Below are 17,087 nucleotides of genomic sequence, written 5' to 3' on the forward strand. Positions count from 1 at the left end.
CGTCACCACTGCCAGTGAGAACTCATCTCTCGCCTGCTCGCTCCAGGACTGCATGCAGGAGGAGGGGCTCTCCAGACACTGCCTCTCCAGAGAGCAGGCTTCTCGAGTTTGGCTCCTGTGAACTTAAAGGAGAGGAAGGGCTTATTTCCCACCAAGTTCACACGGCAAGGGAGGCATGACAGCTAGCTAGGGTCACTTGGTCTGTGGTGTCCACCAGGAAACAGAGAAGTGGGGAGCAGTGCCTAGCTGTCCTGTCACCCAGTCCGGGACCTTGGCTCAATGGGATTGTGCTGCCCAGAGTCAGGGTGGGCGTCCTCCCCGCCACTATCCTCTGCAGGCACATTCTAGCACAGTGTCTGAGTAGTGCTCTCCCTGTTCCTTATCCGCCATCCGCCAAGCTCACAATTGAAATTGACTACCACTCCCCTCGGTGCCTTGTTCTGCTTCCATACTGGAGCCCCGCCTGGCCGGAATGTGTTTCTAGGAGTCAGGGCCGTAACTGCCTGAATCCCACTGGCAGCCAGAGCCCACTGTCCAGGAACTGTGCTGTTTGGGGATGGACTTCGCTAGGTATTTCAGTCCGTGTGTGATCGAAGTCTTGGACTTGTTGTGTTTCTGTGCCACTAGGTAGCCCAAGCTCTTGAGACATCACTGGGCAGTAGCCTGCTTTCAAAACGGGATGAAATACAAAGTAGTAATTCATGATTTCAGTCTAGTGTGGAGAGAAAGCGCTTGCCGGCCTGGTGAGGTTACCCTCTGAGGCTGCAGGGTGGACCCAGACCTCATCTGGTGTCAGAGGGTGATGCCTGAGAGCCGCGAGGAAGGGGAGGTGCAGCACACACTGGTGGTCCGCCTTCCTTACTCCGTGGAAAACCTGAGTTTTTTGTTTTTGTTTTTTCTTCCTCTAGCACCCCAGGAAGAAGGTCTGTAGCTGTCTTATCCTTCTTTCCTCTTTTAATTTTTGTTTAATTAATATTTGTGTGTGTGCATGTAGGCATTGGAGCACTCCCAAAGCGGCAGAGGATAGAGGCTTCCCATGAGTGGGTTTTGAGACAGGGTCTCTGTTGATTGCTGCTGCACACTCCCAACTAGCTGTCCTGCAATGTCCAGGGACCCACCTGTCTCTGTCTCTATCTCACCAAAGGAGCTCTGGGATTGCAGGTGTTTGTCGCCATGCCCAGCTTTCTCAGCGCTAGATCAGAGCTCGGGTCTTCAGGCTTGCCTGGAGAGCAGTTTCCCCGCTGAGCTTTTCCCCAAGACCTCAGGTGTCTCACACAAGTGCTCTGCCATGACCTCTTTCCCTAGTGCCACCTTGTATCTTAGAGGCCTATGGTGCCAAGCCAAGTGACGGTCAAACAGGCAGGTGTGGGTGGGGCACAGGGAGCCAGGCAAACTTGAGCAGGCTGCTGGCCGGGAAGAGGTGGCGATCACAACCTACCTCTCACACACAAGCTTGAAGTGAGCTTGGCCCAGAGCTTGGCGCCAGTGGGCATTAATAAATAATTGTCCAGTGATGGCTTACACTGTACCTTCTCAGTTGTATGAAGTAGGTATTGTTTTTGCACATTTCACAGAGATGAGAAAGCCGGGGCGCAAAGAGGTTAAGTAACTTACCTTTGGTCCCACAGCTAGGGTGTGGCAGAGCCATGATTTCAGACCTAAGTATGTCTAAACCATAATTCACATTCTGTCGCTAAGCTAAAGCAGAAGTAGTGATTGTGCATCTGTCTATTTTTACCCTTTTGAAGCCACTCGTATTTGTTCATTATGGTTTGAGCTTTTGTTGTCCAGTGGCTTTGTAATTTAAATTTTGGTGTAGCTTCAGAGTTAACCAGACAAACAGAAGCTGTTCACGGATCCTCTGTCAGACCTGTAGGGGTCATCTTTGGAAAGTCTGACTCATGAGCCTACGGGGACACACCTTGGGTGCAGGTTGTCTGTGTCTGTGAGGTGGGTGTGTCTCACTGGTAGTGAGAGAAAACAGTCTGGAAATGAGGCCCCGCCCAGGAAGCGAGGTTGACCTAAATTGTGCTCTTCGGGCACACTGGCTGAAATGCCAGGGGCGAGCTTAGAGTTGGGATGGCAGACCTCTCCCTGTGGCCTCAGACAGAGATGACTTGTAACCTGCCCAGCAGCCGCTCTGGGGTGTGGCACCAGCCCCTCTCCGGCTGCCAAGAGCAATAACCATGCATTATTCACGGGCGGATGCCTCTGCCCTTCCCTGTCCTGCCCCGAAGTGAGAGTCCTGCTTATAGACTGTGCCGTGCCACGCCTGCCACGCCGCGGCTTAACCCTCTTTGCCCTTTTCCTTCCCACCTCTTTGCCCCGCCTGGGTTGCATTTCCTTCCCTCCCTCCTGTAGGACTGTGCATGTATTTGGTGGGATTCTTCCCCAGGTTGGCAGACAAGAGTCTCTCAAAGGCTTAAACAACCTGGAAGTCTCGCCAAGGTAAGGGTCCTTCTCCAGTTTGGACCCTACCTGAAATCGGTGTCATTTCCCACCCCTGTCTGCAATCGTGCTTGAGGCAGCTGAATTTGTCAGGCACATTCAGCCTGAACTTTCCAGATATAACATGCACCCTAAGAGGGAGACAGCTCCTGCATCACTGAGTCCCTGTGACCGTGCCCCGCCCCCAGACACAAGCCTATATGATTAAAACAAGTAGCCCCCTCCCCCCAGTTTTTTTAAAACCCTGCTCTGAAATGCTCTGTTTTCCCAGGATTTACTGTCCAGTTGATCTTTGAACAATGATATGCCCGGCCCAGAAGGGGTCTTGTAGGTAGGTCATGGACTCCAACTCCCTTCGTGCTTTCTGCTCTTTCCCTGGGGTTTAATCTCTGAGAAGTAAAGATAACCTTTCAGAGTTCCTCTGTGCTCCTGAGGACATGGCTCCTTTGATGTTCCTCTCAGTGCCTTGGGCTCCTGGTTCCAGGGGGCCTAGGGGCGGGCTAGCCCTTGTCATCGAGGCTGCCCTTGGGAAGTGACTAACAAGCCTTCTCTTTGCCCCTTCACTTCTTTCCCTTGGGATCTCACCCAGCTGAAGCCCCCAGGACACACACGCTGCAGCTGGGGCCGCTAAGCCTTAGATGGAGCCATGTCCCTCCTTTGGTCTTACTAGAGAGAACAGCATCAGATTAGATCTTTACGGACCTGTTGCTGTTAGGTCAGGAGCTCTTCAGATGTGACAGACTCGGCATCTAGCAGGAAGTGATGGGACAGGCCTAGGAGGCCCTGGGGTAGACCAGATAGCAGAGCCTGGAGCCCTCTGGAATGCTGTGCCCTCGTCACCCCACACCATTAGCCTGGTGCTCATTTGCAGCATTGGGGATCAAAGGCAAAGCCTCGTGCTTGCTACCCCTCAGCTATTTCTTTAGGGTTTTTTTTTTTTCCTGTTTTTTAAAGACAGGCTCTCGCTGTGTAGCCGAGGCTAGCTCTTCCTGAGTGCTGGGATTCCGGCATGTGCCACCACACCGGGCTGTTCAGTTCCTTTTAGAACGTGCCCCTCTGAACCCGTATGGTCTCTGTCTCTGGATTCAGCCAACCAGTTACAGTCGTCACTGAATCTGTACAGAATTTTTTTCCTCACTAGTATTACGTTGACAACGTAGCGGCAGCTGTTTCTGGAGTCCTGGCATTGTGTTAGCATTGGGAATAACCTGGAGATGGTCTGTACTGTGTGGAAGAGGTGCCGAAGTTAGCTGCAAATCCCGTGCCTTTTTCTTTATAAGGGACAGAAGGAGTTTGGTGTCTATGGAGGAGGCAATGACCTTTACCCTGTCTTCTCAGGAATAATTGTATGTCCTTTGAAGGCCTCTGGGCAGTTGCCACAAGTTGAATGTGTAGGCAAGGCTACCTCATTCCCTGGTCAGCTGTGGCCATTGGCAGACTAGTCGACTGGAAAGACCGGCAAGGAGGAAGGGGCTACATTTTTGTTTGTTTGTTGTTTGTTTTGCTTGAGATGGAGTTTCACTGTGCAGCCCTGGCTGTCCTGGAACTTGTTCTGCATACCAGCCTGGCCTGGAACTCACAGAGATCCTCCTGCCTCTGTCCAGGTGCTAGGATGGAAGGCATGCCCAGTTTGGACTACATATTTTACATTTCCTTAGAATTTTTTTTTGGAAAATCTTTTTCTTTCCTTTTTAAAAATTTATTTTTATTTTATGTACATTGGTGTTTTTCCTGCATGCACGTCTCTTATGAGGACGTCGGGTCCCCTGGAACGGGAGTTACAGACAGCTATGAGCTGCCGTGTGGGTCCCAGGAATTGAACCTGGGTCCTCTGGAAGAGCAGTCAGTGCTCTTAACCGCTGAGTCATCTCTCCGGTCCTCTTTGGGAAAATCTTAACCCACAGTAACAACAAATATAAAACTCTTCCGGGAGTGCGGTGGGGACCACATTGGCACTGGCAGTGTTCCCGGCGGGCTTCCGGCTTGCCCGCGGAGCCAGAGATGGGCATATTATCCGTGCTGGTTCTTTTCCATGCTGTCTGGGTTCTAGTCTGGGAGGATGTGCCAGGCCGGTGTAGAAACTGGAAATGGTCACAGGAGATGCCCATCGCCCTCATTAGGGCCCAAGAGCCTTTTTATATTCTGGGTGGCTTTCCGTAGTGGCCATTCCTGATGTGTTTATGCTGCTGCCACGCGGGGATCATAACAGCTGCCTGCCTGGAGAATATCTAGCCGTGAGCATGGTGAGCTTCGGCCAGCTGAAGAGAGGTGTCTTCATCCTTTCTTTTTGGAGGGTAAACCATCCAAATTTAATTCCAGTCCGCTCCTCGAGCTTGAATCTGACTATACACACGGTCTTCACATTTTCAAATGTTCGTCTACGCCAGAGCCTTGAAGACCGGTCCAGTTTATTGGAAATGACATATAGGACCCGGAGTAAGATAGAGCTTGCTCTGGTAACTAGTGGGGGATGTCACTGGAAGGGCTGATTAACTCTACAAACCTCTCCTGTTTCTTCTCTACACCACAGAGAGACTAGCTAGCTCATTTTGGGGGAGGGTAAATGAAAGTGCCCACGTGGAGTCACTTACAGGCTGCCAGACACTGGGCTGGGGAGAGTTGCTGGGCTTTGGGCTCAGGCCTCCCCTCAGCGGCAAAATTTCTTCACTTCCAAATTAATTCACTTCCTCAAATTCGGTCTCATCCGGGCTCCGGAGTAATTATGCCAGCTCTGCTGGGTGGCTGGGAGAGTTCCGTGTGACCCAGGTAGGCACCGAGCTTACGTGATTGCACCTGTGCTGTCTTAGGGTCTGCACTGCTGGGTGAGACTCTGAGCAACGGCAGCTTAGGGAGGAGAGAATTTACTCCTTAGAGTTACAGGTAGTCCATTGTCCCAGAAAATCAGGGTGCAGGAATCTGGAGGAGTGTTCACTCAGCAGCCCACGGGTGGCACCGCCCACCTTGAGCTGGGCCCACCCACATCCATCATCCTGTCAGGAAGATGCCTCACAGGCTTGCCCGCAGTTCAGTCTTGGGCCGTTTTCTCAGCTGAAGTCGTCTATTCCCAAATGACTCTGCCCTGTGTCAAGTTGGCATAAAGCTGGGTAGGACGTACGGTCTTTTACTTATAGGCAGTAAATTAGTAGTAAATTCTAAAGGATCACAAGAGAATTTAACCGGTCAGTTTTTCCCCTTTCTGGTTATAGGAAGAGAGAGGTGTGGGGAGAAGTAGGCAGGGTGCTGGGTAGAGGGGTCTGGTCACTTGCACCTTGGCCTAGGGAGGTTGTGCATGGTTTGACAGGTCGATGGCTAGCGCCGGTTGTTTGGCATTTATTACCTGCTGTGCTTATTGCTAATATTGACTGGAAAGCTGGAGCGACCATAACGTCAATACAGTTCTAGATGTGCATCTTTAAATATTGTTAGAAACTGGGCGTAGGGAGTGCCCCCAGGAGGCAGAGGCAGGCAGGTCTCTGTTGGTTCTAGGGCAGCCAGGGCTACATAGAGAAACCCCGCCTTGAAGAAAATGAAATAAACGTGTAAATAAGCAATTGTTTGAAGTCGAAGTGTCCAGTGGCTCGTATTGTGTGGAGTGATATTTTTGCAGAAGGGAAATTTACCAGAGAGAGATTTGCAGAATACTTTTTAATGAAGTACTGTTTTCAGTTGCTGGTGGATTGGTTCCATTTCAGTGTGGGAAGTGGGGGCACACGTGGCGGGTGAGCCTGGGTGTTAGAGGTGAAACAGAGCAGTGTTGTGTCTCGGGAAATGAGCCTACTGCTCTTTTGTGGGATGTAGAAGACGCCTGGTTCATCTGACTTTTTTTTCCCCTATGTTCGTGCATGACACATCTGTTTTTTGTTTTTTTCTAGGATGTGGAGAAAGAGAAGGAAACTCACAATTACCTCAGCAAAGAGGAAATCAAAGAGAAAGTCCATAAGTACAATTTAGCCGTCACAGACAAGTTGAAGATGACCTTGGTAAGTCCTTCCTGGTTCAGTTGGTTCTTACTGAAAGACAGGTGGGGTCAGGGAGATGGCTCGGCGGGTACAGCCTGGCAGGTTTGATCCCCAAGACCCAGGAGAAAGCCAGATGGGGTTGGGCACATCTGTAATACCAACACCCCTTCAGGGAAAAGGAGAATTGTCTGGGGATGGGGAGCTTCCGGGCCTGGTAGCTTGGATACCCAAGGGTGCCGTTTTTCCAGAGCTGTGGGCCCCAGTCTGTTCGTCCATTGCCTGTGAACTGGCAGAGATCTTTGAAAGGATGGAGTGACCTGCTTAAAGTGATGAAAGACACCTCTCCTGTGGCCTTAGAATGACCAGGAGAGCTGGGATAGATAACCCCAAGTTAGCCTTCGCTCGTCCAACTGAGAGCCTGCCTCCCTCCCTCCCTCCCTCCCTCCCTCCCTCCCTCCCTCCCTCCCTCCCTCCCTCCCTCCTTTCCTTCCTCCCTCCTTCTCTCCCTTCCTTCTTTCCTTCCGCCCTCCCTCCCTTCCCCCTCCCTTCCCCCTCCGTCCCTCCCTTTCTCCGTCCCTCCCTCCCTCCCTCCCTTTCTCCGTCCCTCCCTCCCTCTCTCCCTTCCTTCCTCCCTCCTTCTCTCCCTTCCTTCTCTCCCTTCCTTCTTTCCTTCCTTCTTTCCTTCCTCTCTCCCTCCCTTCCCCCCCCCCTTCCCCCTCCCTCCCTCCCTCCATTCCTTCTTTCCTTCCTCTCTCCCTCCCTTCCCCCTCCCTTCTCCCTTCCTCCCTTCCTCCCTTCCTTCCTCCCTCCTTCTCTCCCTCCTTCTCTCCTTTCCTTCTTTCCTTCCTCTCTCCCTTCCCCCTCCCTTCTCCCTTCCTTCCTCCCTCCTTCTCTCCCTTCTTTCCTTCCTCTCTCCCCTTCTCCCTTCCTCCCTCCTTCTTTCCTTCCTTCTTTCCTTCCTCTCCCTCCCTTCCCCCTCCCTTCTCCCTTCCTCCCTTCCTTCCTCCCTCCTTCTCTCCCTTCCTTCTTTCCTTCCTCTCTCCCTCCCTTCCCTCTCCCTTCCCCCTCCCTCCCTCCCTTTCTCCGTCCCTCCCTCCCTCTCTCCCTTCCTTCCTTCCTCCCTCCTTCTCTCCCTTCTTTCCTTCCTCTCTCCCTCCCTTCCCCCTCCCTTCCTTCCTCCCTTCCTTCCTCCCTCCCTCCTTCTCTCCCTTCTTTCCTTCCTCTCTCCCTCCCTTCCCCCTCCCTTCCTTCCTCCCTCCTTCTCTCCCTTCCTCCCTCCTTCTCTCCCTCCCTCCCCCCTCCCTCCCTCCCTCCCTCACCTCCCTTCCGCCCTCCCTTCTCACCTCCTTTTTGTCGGTGTGCACATGTGTCTGTGTGAGCATGGGTGCCCTTGGAGGCCAGAAGCACACACACAAGAACAAACAAGGAAATTTGTAAATTGATCCTGAAGAAAAGAAAAATAATGGAAGATGTTAAAGTTCTCCCACACAGTCTTTATTAAACAAGACTGATTTGTTTTAATCAACATGATAGCGATGTGTTTTTACGGAGTGAAGACTAGACCGTCAACTACTGCGACAGCAAAGAGGTGGCCACCCCGTGTTTGTAGTGAGCATGCCTGAATTCCAGTGGTTTGGGTGTGCTTTAAAGGTGCCTGGCGTGCATCGCATGCAGTGCACTAATGACTTTAACAGAGTTTCACGGATGAGGTCATCTGGTATGTGACCTCACTACCAGTTGGAGTAAAGCCAGCCTGATTGCCTGGTGTCCTCTCATTGCTGCCTTTGGTGTCTCAGAGCCCTTGCTCTGACCTTCTCTTGAGGACGGTGGGGGATGCCCAGCACTGAGCAGAGATAACCCTCAGGCTTCCGGGCAGCTCTGGTCTGGCAGACATGTGCCGCACAGGACTGTTTCCTCTCGGATGGGTGCTGGCCCAGCACACGAGGCTTCAGAGGTTCAAACCGCAGGGCCAGCGAGCTGCAGGGCTAGCGTGTTTCCTCCACTGCATTTCCAAAGGCCTTGCATCAATCCCCCCACTGAGGTCTTCTGCACTCTCCTGGGAAGTTGAGAGAAGAGCAGCAAAGAACTGTTGGCCTTTCCCTTTGTCTTCGATGCACTAATGCACTCCCGTCCTGCCTACACCACTCACGGTGACCTTTCTTCCTTCTTCAGAACTCAAATGGGATTTACACTGGCTTCATTAAGGTGCAGATGGAACTCTGCAAACCAACCCAGACCCCAGCCAACCCCGGGAGACTCCCACCCAGTAGCCGAGGGTGTGTGAACACCCTTCACATCAGCAGCACAAACACCGTGGGAGAAGTGATCGAGGCCTTGCTCAAGAAGTTTCTGGTGACGGAGAGCCCCAGCAAGTTTGCACTTTACAAGCGATGTCACAGGGAAGACCAAGGTGTGTGGCCACACTTCCAGGGAGAGCGGTCTGTCCGCTCTGTTTATGTCTCTTGTATTCGTTAAGAGAAGGGCAGCGGATAGATGCCGTGTCAGACTGTGTCAGAGCCCAGGGACAGACTGGAAGCCACCCTCTCATGGCAGATCTTTATGATTCCTGACTGTATCTCTGAGCTGACAGGTGGTTGAGGGGCTTTGGGGCTGCATGTAGCAGGCACGTGTGGGAGATTTGCTGGCATGCCCAGAGGAACAGGTTTGGTGAGCGTGTGGTGGCAATGATTTTAATACCTTTCAGGACACAAAAGAACACTTCTGGGGGCTGGAGAGATGGTTCAGCAATTAAGAGCACTGGCTGCTCTTCCAGAGGTCCTGAGTTCAATTCCCAGCAACCACATGGTGGTACACAACCATCTGTAATGAGATCTGGTGCCCTCTTCTGGCCAGTAGGGATACATGCAGGCAGAACACTGCATACACAATAAATAAATAAATAAATAAATAAATAAATAAATAAATAAATAAATCTTTTTTTTTTTTTTTTTTAAGAAGATTTCTGTGGTTGAAGTCTTCAGTAATGCTTTCATGTTTGAAGTTCACGCACACGTGGTGTGGTGGACAAAGAGGCATACGTATAATTCATGCAACTCACAAGTAAAAAGAATAAGTGGTGTTTTGACTCGGGGTCTGTCCGAACTTATGCCCATGCCCATTGGATAGAAAGAATATTAGGTTTATCTCATAAGATGGTATGGGATGTCCCGGGCGAGGCGTTTGATGGAAGTTGATGTCTACGATTCGCTCTGCGCTGACCTGGAAGTATTATAAACAGCAGTGAGCTGTTTGCGCTTTCTCCGATTTGGCTCTGGGAAAAGCCCACAGCAGCCATAGAGGAAGATGTACTGGCGCACAGGTTGACTGACACAGCTTCCTTCTGAGGGTGTGCCATTTGTTAGACACAGTCCCGACAGAGCTCCGGCCCTCCCGGCCATAGGCTCCGCAGCCTGGTGGAGGACAAGCAGCCACCAGGAAACTATGGTGAAGTGCCATCTGAAGTAGCAAGGGACAGGGAAGGTCTGGCGACATTTTTAGCTTGCCAGCAACTTTGCCAGCTCAGCTGGACATCAGCTACACAGTCTATAAAGTGGCAGTGTCCTGAATTGTCACCATCATGGCTGGCATATCTTTAGACACTAGAGTGCGTCTGTAGAGACACGCCGTGTCTGTGTGACAGATGTCTGGTTCGCTTGGCTGCCAGTTCTTTTTTTTTTTTTTTTTTTTTTAAATTTAACTTTTTTTTAATATTTATTTATTATGTATACAATATTCTGTCTCTGTGTGTGCCTGAAGGCCAGAAGAGGGCACCAGACCTCATTACAGATGGTTGTGAGCCACCATATGGTTCCTGGGAATTGAACTCAGGACCTTTGGAAAAGCAGGCAATGCTCTTAACCACTGAGCCATCTCTCCAGCCCCTTGGCTGCCAGTTCTTAATCTACAAAGAGGCTTGCACCTAGATCTTGGGATTCGTGTTGTTTGGTTATTAGAACTCATTTCCTCCTCATCAAGGCTTGGTGTATCTTGGGCGGTTTGTTCACCGTGGGCCCTTGGTGTTTATAGAGGCTCGGGGGTGGGCTGTTGCTGTGACTGTCGGGGTGGGGTGGGGTGGGGTGAGGGAGTCCTCTGTAACAGGCTGTCTGTCTCCCTCCCCAGTGTATGCCTGCAAGCTCTCCGACCGGGAGCACCCGCTCTACCTGCGCTTAGTAGCAGGGCCCAGAACTGACACTCTGAGCTTTGTCCTTCGAGAACACGAAATTGGAGAGGTGAGCAAGCAGCTGTTGACAGTGGCATCCAACCCCACAGAACAGCTGGCCTGCTTTATTTCATCAAGGAGGTGGGGCGGGAGGGAGCAGGAATCGCCCGGAATGATCCCCAAGTTAGTTTACAGTGTAATTCTCTTAGGACATACATTGCCGTGGGCTCTTCAGGAGTCGGAGGAAATAATTCTTCCTTGTCCGGCTCTGTGCGGAGCCATTCTGATCTCCTCCCAGCCCCATATCACTCACCCCGCTGAGCCTGCCCATCCATCTGCTGCTAAGGAAAGACTCCCGGCCAGCTTCCTTCTGACAGGAAATAAAGGGAAACCCGGCACATGCGGGCCTCAGAATCCGCTTCTCTCTTCATGCAGTGGGTGACTTGGGAGTTCTTGGTGTGAGCACCCTTCTCCCCAGGGGAGGATTCCTGGGGTGTTCACTGGAAACATTTTCTGCCCTATAGATCATTTGCGAGCTCTCAGTGTGAAGTGAGGGCTGGAGAGATGGCTCAGTGGTTAGGAGCACTGCCTGCTCTTCCAGAGGACCCAAGTTCAGTTCCCAGCACCCACACGACAGCTCACCACTGTCTGTAACTCCAATTCCAGAGGATCTGACACCTTCACACACAGACATACATACATAGATGCAGGCAAAACACCAGTGCACATAAAATAAAAATAAATAAAAATTTAAAAACCAGAAGAGTGGAGAGTGTCAGCCCACGAAGCTGGGAGAAGAGGCTTGCTGGCTTAGCCGGCAGAGAGTAGCACTGTGCTTAGACGGGGGACATGACCTGAGGCGCAAACCCTCTGATTGTTCTAGCTTTTCTAACTCAGAATGATCTATAAAGTGACACTAAATATTTCCTTTAAAGTATCGTCATTGTTATTGTGTGTATGTGTGATATGTGTTTGTGGGCGTGTGTGCCACAGCACAGGCAGAGAGAGAGAGAGCTCAGGGGACACCCCGGTAGGTGGGTCCCAGAGCTCAGGTCACCAGGCTTGTGCAGCAGTTTCCTTGACAGTCACTGCTTAAAAATACAAGAAGTTTGTCTTAATTGTATTTTATTGTTTTGTGTGGATGTGTGCTCATGCGCTTGGCGCGGCGCATGTGTGGACTTCAGGGCAGCTTGCAGGAGTTGGCTCTCTCCGCGTGTATCAACTCAGGTCATCAGCTTGATAAGAGATGAGGCTCCCGCCGAGGCACCTCACTGTCGTCAACTCCGTTTTGTGCGCGTGTGTGTGCGTGTGTGCGTGCGTTTGAGTGCGTGTCCGACATGGTACCTGCCGTGGGGAGAGACTCGGATAAGGAACCAGACCGCTGTCATCGGGACAGGAAACAAACTCCAGTAGCGGGAGGCAGCCGGCTGCCGTGCAGGGCAGGTGTAGGTGAGGGACACTGGGAAGGGGCATCGGTCATTTCAGTCTGGATTGTGAGCAGGGCTTCTAAGGGGTGCAGTGAGAGAGAGCCTTGCGTGGCAAGGGAGCAGGAGAGATCCTGGAAGATCAGGAAGGTAGGCTGAGATCCAGAGGGTGAGCAGGAAATGGCTAGGCAGAGCAGAGCAGGGGCGAACAAGCCCTAAGCCAGTTGGGGTCCTGGGTGAGTGTGAGCTGTCGGGTTGGGGAGGGAGAGGATTTCTTACTTCATGTGGTGTTCAGTGGGTGCCAACTGAATGCTTGTAACCATAAGCGTTTGCCATACCCGTGTGTGTAGTAGGGCCGGGTGGTTGTAGGGCACGAGAGTCAACTGAGGAGAGGAGGCTGATGCCAGGGTCCAGGAGTGGCCCCCAAGAGCTGGGGGTCAGAGATGGAGAAAGCAGGTGGTCTGTGGACCCGTCTGGAGTTGATGAGATTGTAGGAGAGGAAGAAGATGCAGATACTGGGAATCGATCTCTGGAGGGTTGGACTAGGAGCTGAGGACAACCGTACCCCCCACTTTCTGAGAGCCAGTGTTCTGCAGGGCCTGGAGTCACTCAGGAGGCTGAGGTGGGGGGTGATCATGAGTTCAAAGCTAGATTGTGCTTCACAGCTAACCTTGTCTCTGGGGAAAAAAGGAACTGAAGTAATTATTCCTGGACTCTGAGTTACACGCGTCCTGTTCTCCTCTCCCCTCAGTGGGAAGCCTTCAGCCTACCAGAGCTGCAGAACTTTTTGCGCATCTTGGACAAGGAGGAGGATGAGCAGCTGCAGAGCCTGAAGCGGCGCTACACAGCCTACAGGCAGAAGCTGGAGGAAGCCCTGGGCGAGGTGTGGAAGCCCGGCTAAGGCGAGGGCTTCCTGTCAGGAAGGCACAGCTCGGACCCATGAAAGAGCGGCACCGCCCCTGCTCAGAGAGCTATTTCCGTGCCCGCCATGCTAGGGCCTTCCTCTTTTCTCTCTAGACACAGTTCTCAAAGCCTGCGCATGCAGCATCCTGCACCTCACCGATTGGCACAAGGGACTCTGCAAGCTTGTTCTGTTGGCATGGCGACATTACCTCTTGCAAGCTGTGAGCCTGTGGTCCTCGGTCACATCCTGGAGTGCTCGGAAGCATGAACTCTGGGTTGATTCCCTGTTTTCTTCTAGTTACTTTGATTATGTGATCTTTGTTAGGCTTCAGGGTGTGCAGATACTAACAAGCAGTCTTTGCAAACTTGTCCTGCGGCGAAACTACCTGCTTGGTCCGAACAGTCTGCCCCGCGATCTGAAAGACACAGGAATGTAGGAAGTCTGGGGGGTGGGGAAAGATTGTGTAAGAGTTTTGATAAAGAAAGAAAAGAGCACGTTGGGAAGGTAGAGGGAGTGGAGAGCGCCCTCGGCTTGGGAGGGTGGCATGGCTTCTGAGTTAGCGATAGAGGAGGAAGGTGTATTTGTTCGTAAAGGAGTCAAAAGCATTTAAAAGCATTCAGGGTTGGTGTTTTAAGATTGCTTGATTTAGTGGTAAAGTGTGGGGTCAGAGCCAAAGATAGGAGCTAAGCCCAAAGGAGGGGCCCATGAACTGCAGCTGGCCTGTGGCGGATTTACCCTTGACTGAGGTGATCCAGAGGAAGGCCCCCCTGCGGCTGGCCCTGTGGTGAACCAGAGGGAGGTCTTCTGCTCCTGTGGCTGGACCTGGCATCTGTGCACCAGTTCCCCGACTCTGCTAGTGTAGAGCGGATGGTCTCTGGGTATAGCTTCTCTGTAGGTATAGGTGGGGCCTGACCATGACTGATCTCTGTTAAATGTAGTTGCCCCCCACCTCCCACCCAGAGTTTTTTCTCAATTAAAAAGGAGTTTAGGTAAGGGCAGCTGTTTACCCTCAGCTGTTAGCTAGAAGATGTATCAAGTCCAGGGCTCACAGCAAACTTTTTTTTTTTTTTTTTTTTTTTTGGTTTTTCGAGACAGGGTTTCCCTGTAGTTTCTAGAGCCTGTCCTGGAACTAGCTCTTTGTAGACCAGGCTGGCCTCAAACTCAGAGATCCGCCTGCCTCTGCCTCCCGAGTGCTGGGATTAAAGGCATGTGCCACCACCGCCCGGCTCACAGCAAACTTTTTGACAATCACTCTCTTCCCCTTTATTCCACCTCCCCTTTCCCCTCCCTCTCCCCCTCCCCCTTTGGTGTCCCCTTTGTCCCTCTAAAGTGTTCTTACAAAGTAGAGGACAGGGATGCTGATTAAAGGCCAATCCTACCACATCCTTGCCTCTCAGAGACTTGACTAAGGCCCCAAGGAAGGCAAGTCCACACCCCGCTGACTACACCACAGCCGCTCATTCTGGAACTATTTTAACAGACTTGTGCGTGTTCCTTCCAACCAAAGAAATGCATGTGCAATAGAAGCCTTCCTGAGGACCGGGCGCCGTCTCCTCAGTTTCTGCAGCAGCTTGCAAATCGGAGAGCAGAGGGAGCGGTGTGCTGGGCTTCCGGAGGGGCCTCACCCCTCACCGTCTCTCTGCTTTGAGTCTAGGTAGATTTTGTTGTTGTTTATAAATTCCCAAGGAATTGTTAATGGGTGAGACTTAATGGATTCTTTTGGAAATTCCAAGGTGCTCCAGCTCTTTGCTTTTCTATGAACCGTGCCTTTGAGTATCTGTCTCCGCGGTGGCTCTCCCGACTCGTCAGAGGCTGTCCCCTGTGGGGCAGATCCAAGTGCAGGGTGTGCTCCACAAGCTCTCGTGACAATCGGATCATCTAAGCTCTTAGGAAGAGTTGGAAAAAAAAAATAAAACAGAAAAACAGTAGAACTAGCTATAAAATATGAATGGCACATCTTGCTTAATTTTGCATGTAATTTCTTAGTGCGTCAGCGAGGCTTTAGTGACACCGTCACCCAGCCCTTCGCCTTTGTTGTTCAGGGAATGCCTTTGTGGCTTCTGTGCTGGTTTTACTATTGAGACTGTGGCTTGGGTTTGTGTCCGCTGTCGCCAGCCACCTGGTCTTCTAATTACTCCTCCAAGTAAGCTTAGAGTTGGTGAAGCGTTGGTTTCTCAGTTCAAGACCCTGCTAGAACCTGAAAGTAGTAGCTGATGGCTATCTGTGAATTTATTATTATTTTTTTTTTTACTTGAAGTAGACTGTGTGATGCAGGAATATCCTCACCTGTGTTCGTTTGAACCTCGCTCGCTGCCGTGTGCACTACACCTCGTGACTCGGAAACTGTGGAAGATCTGCCCGGTCCGGGTTCCTGAAGATTGCTGTTCTCCCAAACACTGGTTACTACAGCAGCGTTTCTAACGCATGAACAAGAGCCCCAGAGGCCAAAGATCTCTATTCTATTGTCACCCATTATTCCAGCCTTTCCGTAAAATGAAAGCAAGCTTTACTGCAATGCTGTTTTCTCTCCAGAATGTGATGGTACCCGAGCGAACGGTGTTAAATGAAGGGCGGAGTTGCAGGGGAGCATTTTAAATCTAGAAGTTAAAAGCTATATTTATAATGTTGATGAGTTTAAGTTTTATTTTTATAGGGAAGATTTTTCTCCCCTGAAGTTGTGTCTGGAATGGCAAAATTGTTTCTGTTATTAAAAATTGAAGTTGTTAGTTGATATTTGTATGTCTTTATTTATGATTATATATATATTCAAAGTTTTGGAACAAGCTTTTTTGGGAGACATATATAGCAGAACTCAATAATGTTTGCAAGGGTTTTTTTTGTTTGTTTTGTTTTCTGGGAACGGTCACATCCTTCTTCCAGATGCCGGTTCTGTTTCCTTCCTATAACCCCATGTCTGCCTGTCCTGGGCATGAACACCATTTTGCTTGTGAGCCACATACCCATAGAAGACTGTAGAAAGCCATACGAACATGAAAAGTCACCAACAGAACCAGGCAGTCCTTAGAAACCCCTGCCCACCCCTGCCTCCCTCGTCCTGCCATTTCTTCCCTGAAACAGGTCGCTTCAGCAGCAGGAGGTGTTTAGTGTCGAGTTCCTACACTGTTTTTACAAGTGGGTTGGAGCGGTTTTCTTGGATGTGGTGTGGACTGCTTCCCCTTGTTCTGTCTCCCAGGCTGCTCAAGGTGTTCGCTCTGCATGCTGCCCCCTAGAGGCCTTGTGAGATGAGGACCAGAGGGGGTGGAGGGTGGGGACTGGCTCTGGATAGCCTTCAACTCTAGTACGAGGAGGGTTTGGGACTTTTCCCCTTAAAGGGACTACCTTCCTGCCCTAGGCTTCTTTACAAAATGTATTGTCAGTTGATTCCCCTCCCCCCAATTAATATTCTGGGGGATGAAGTGGTTAAGAGCATTGGCTGTTCATCTGACAGGACCAAGGTTTAATTCCCAGCACACATCTGGTGTCCTCTTCTGGACTCCATGGGTGGTGTGGGAGGTCCTTCTGTATACGTGTTGCTTTTATTGACTAATGAATAAAGAAGCTGCTTTCGGCCAGTGGTTTAACAGAATATAGAGAGAGTATTGTGCTCCTCCCACAAGTCTGCACAAAGGATGCGTATGGTGCCTAGCGTGGGGGTGGGGGTGCACACTAATCTGGCACTTGGGAGGCAGAGTCAGGTAGATTGACTGAGTTCCAAGGCAAGCCTGGGGCTACACAGTGAGACCCTGTCTTAAAGAGAATGTATATGACATTTTCCTCTTTCCTCAGTAAGACAGTTACCCAGTACCCATATGCATGCATGTATGTGTGTGTGCAAATTATATATGTGTATGTATGTGCACACACACACACATCCAGTACACACATATATTTGTATAATATTTACATTTCTATGATTCTTGACTCCTCCCTCCCTCCCTCCCTAAGACAAATCATAGAAGGCAGGTCATGGAAGCAAATATTCCTCTCTTTTTATCTTGGAGCTGGGGAGATGGCTCAGAAGTTGAGTGTTTACTGCTCTTTCAGAAGAGCTGAGTTCAGTTCCCAGCACCCACCCACGTCAAGGTGCTTACAACCACCTATATATAACTCCAGCTTTGGGTTGCTCTCAAGCCTCTGGCCTCTGTGGGCACCTACGTTCACGTGCCTTCCCCCAACCCCCAGACACATAAAAA

General features: G+C 50.9%; 1 protein-coding gene across 2 annotated transcripts in view; it reads left to right on the forward strand.

Moving 5' to 3' along the window:
• The window catches only part of Rassf3 (Ras association domain family member 3), a 62,626-nt gene extending 47,001 nt beyond the window's left edge, over nt 1-15,625 (forward strand). For both annotated transcript variants that reach the window (XM_038314524.1, XM_038314522.1), the window contains exons 2-5: nt 6,321-6,428; nt 8,580-8,817; nt 10,527-10,636; nt 12,742-15,625. In XM_038314524.1, coding sequence (XP_038170452.1) covers nt 6,321-6,428; nt 8,580-8,817; nt 10,527-10,636; nt 12,742-12,891 — 606 coding nt within the window. In that variant the 3' untranslated portion in view covers nt 12,892-15,625. The remainder of the gene's footprint in view (nt 1-6,320; nt 6,429-8,579; nt 8,818-10,526; nt 10,637-12,741) is intronic.
• The last annotated feature ends 1,462 nt before the right edge of the window (nt 15,626-17,087 follow it).

This window comes from Arvicola amphibius, chromosome 17 (assembly GCF_903992535.2).
Source record: "Arvicola amphibius chromosome 17, mArvAmp1.2, whole genome shotgun sequence".
NCBI lineage: Eukaryota > Metazoa > Chordata > Mammalia > Rodentia > Cricetidae > Arvicola > Arvicola amphibius.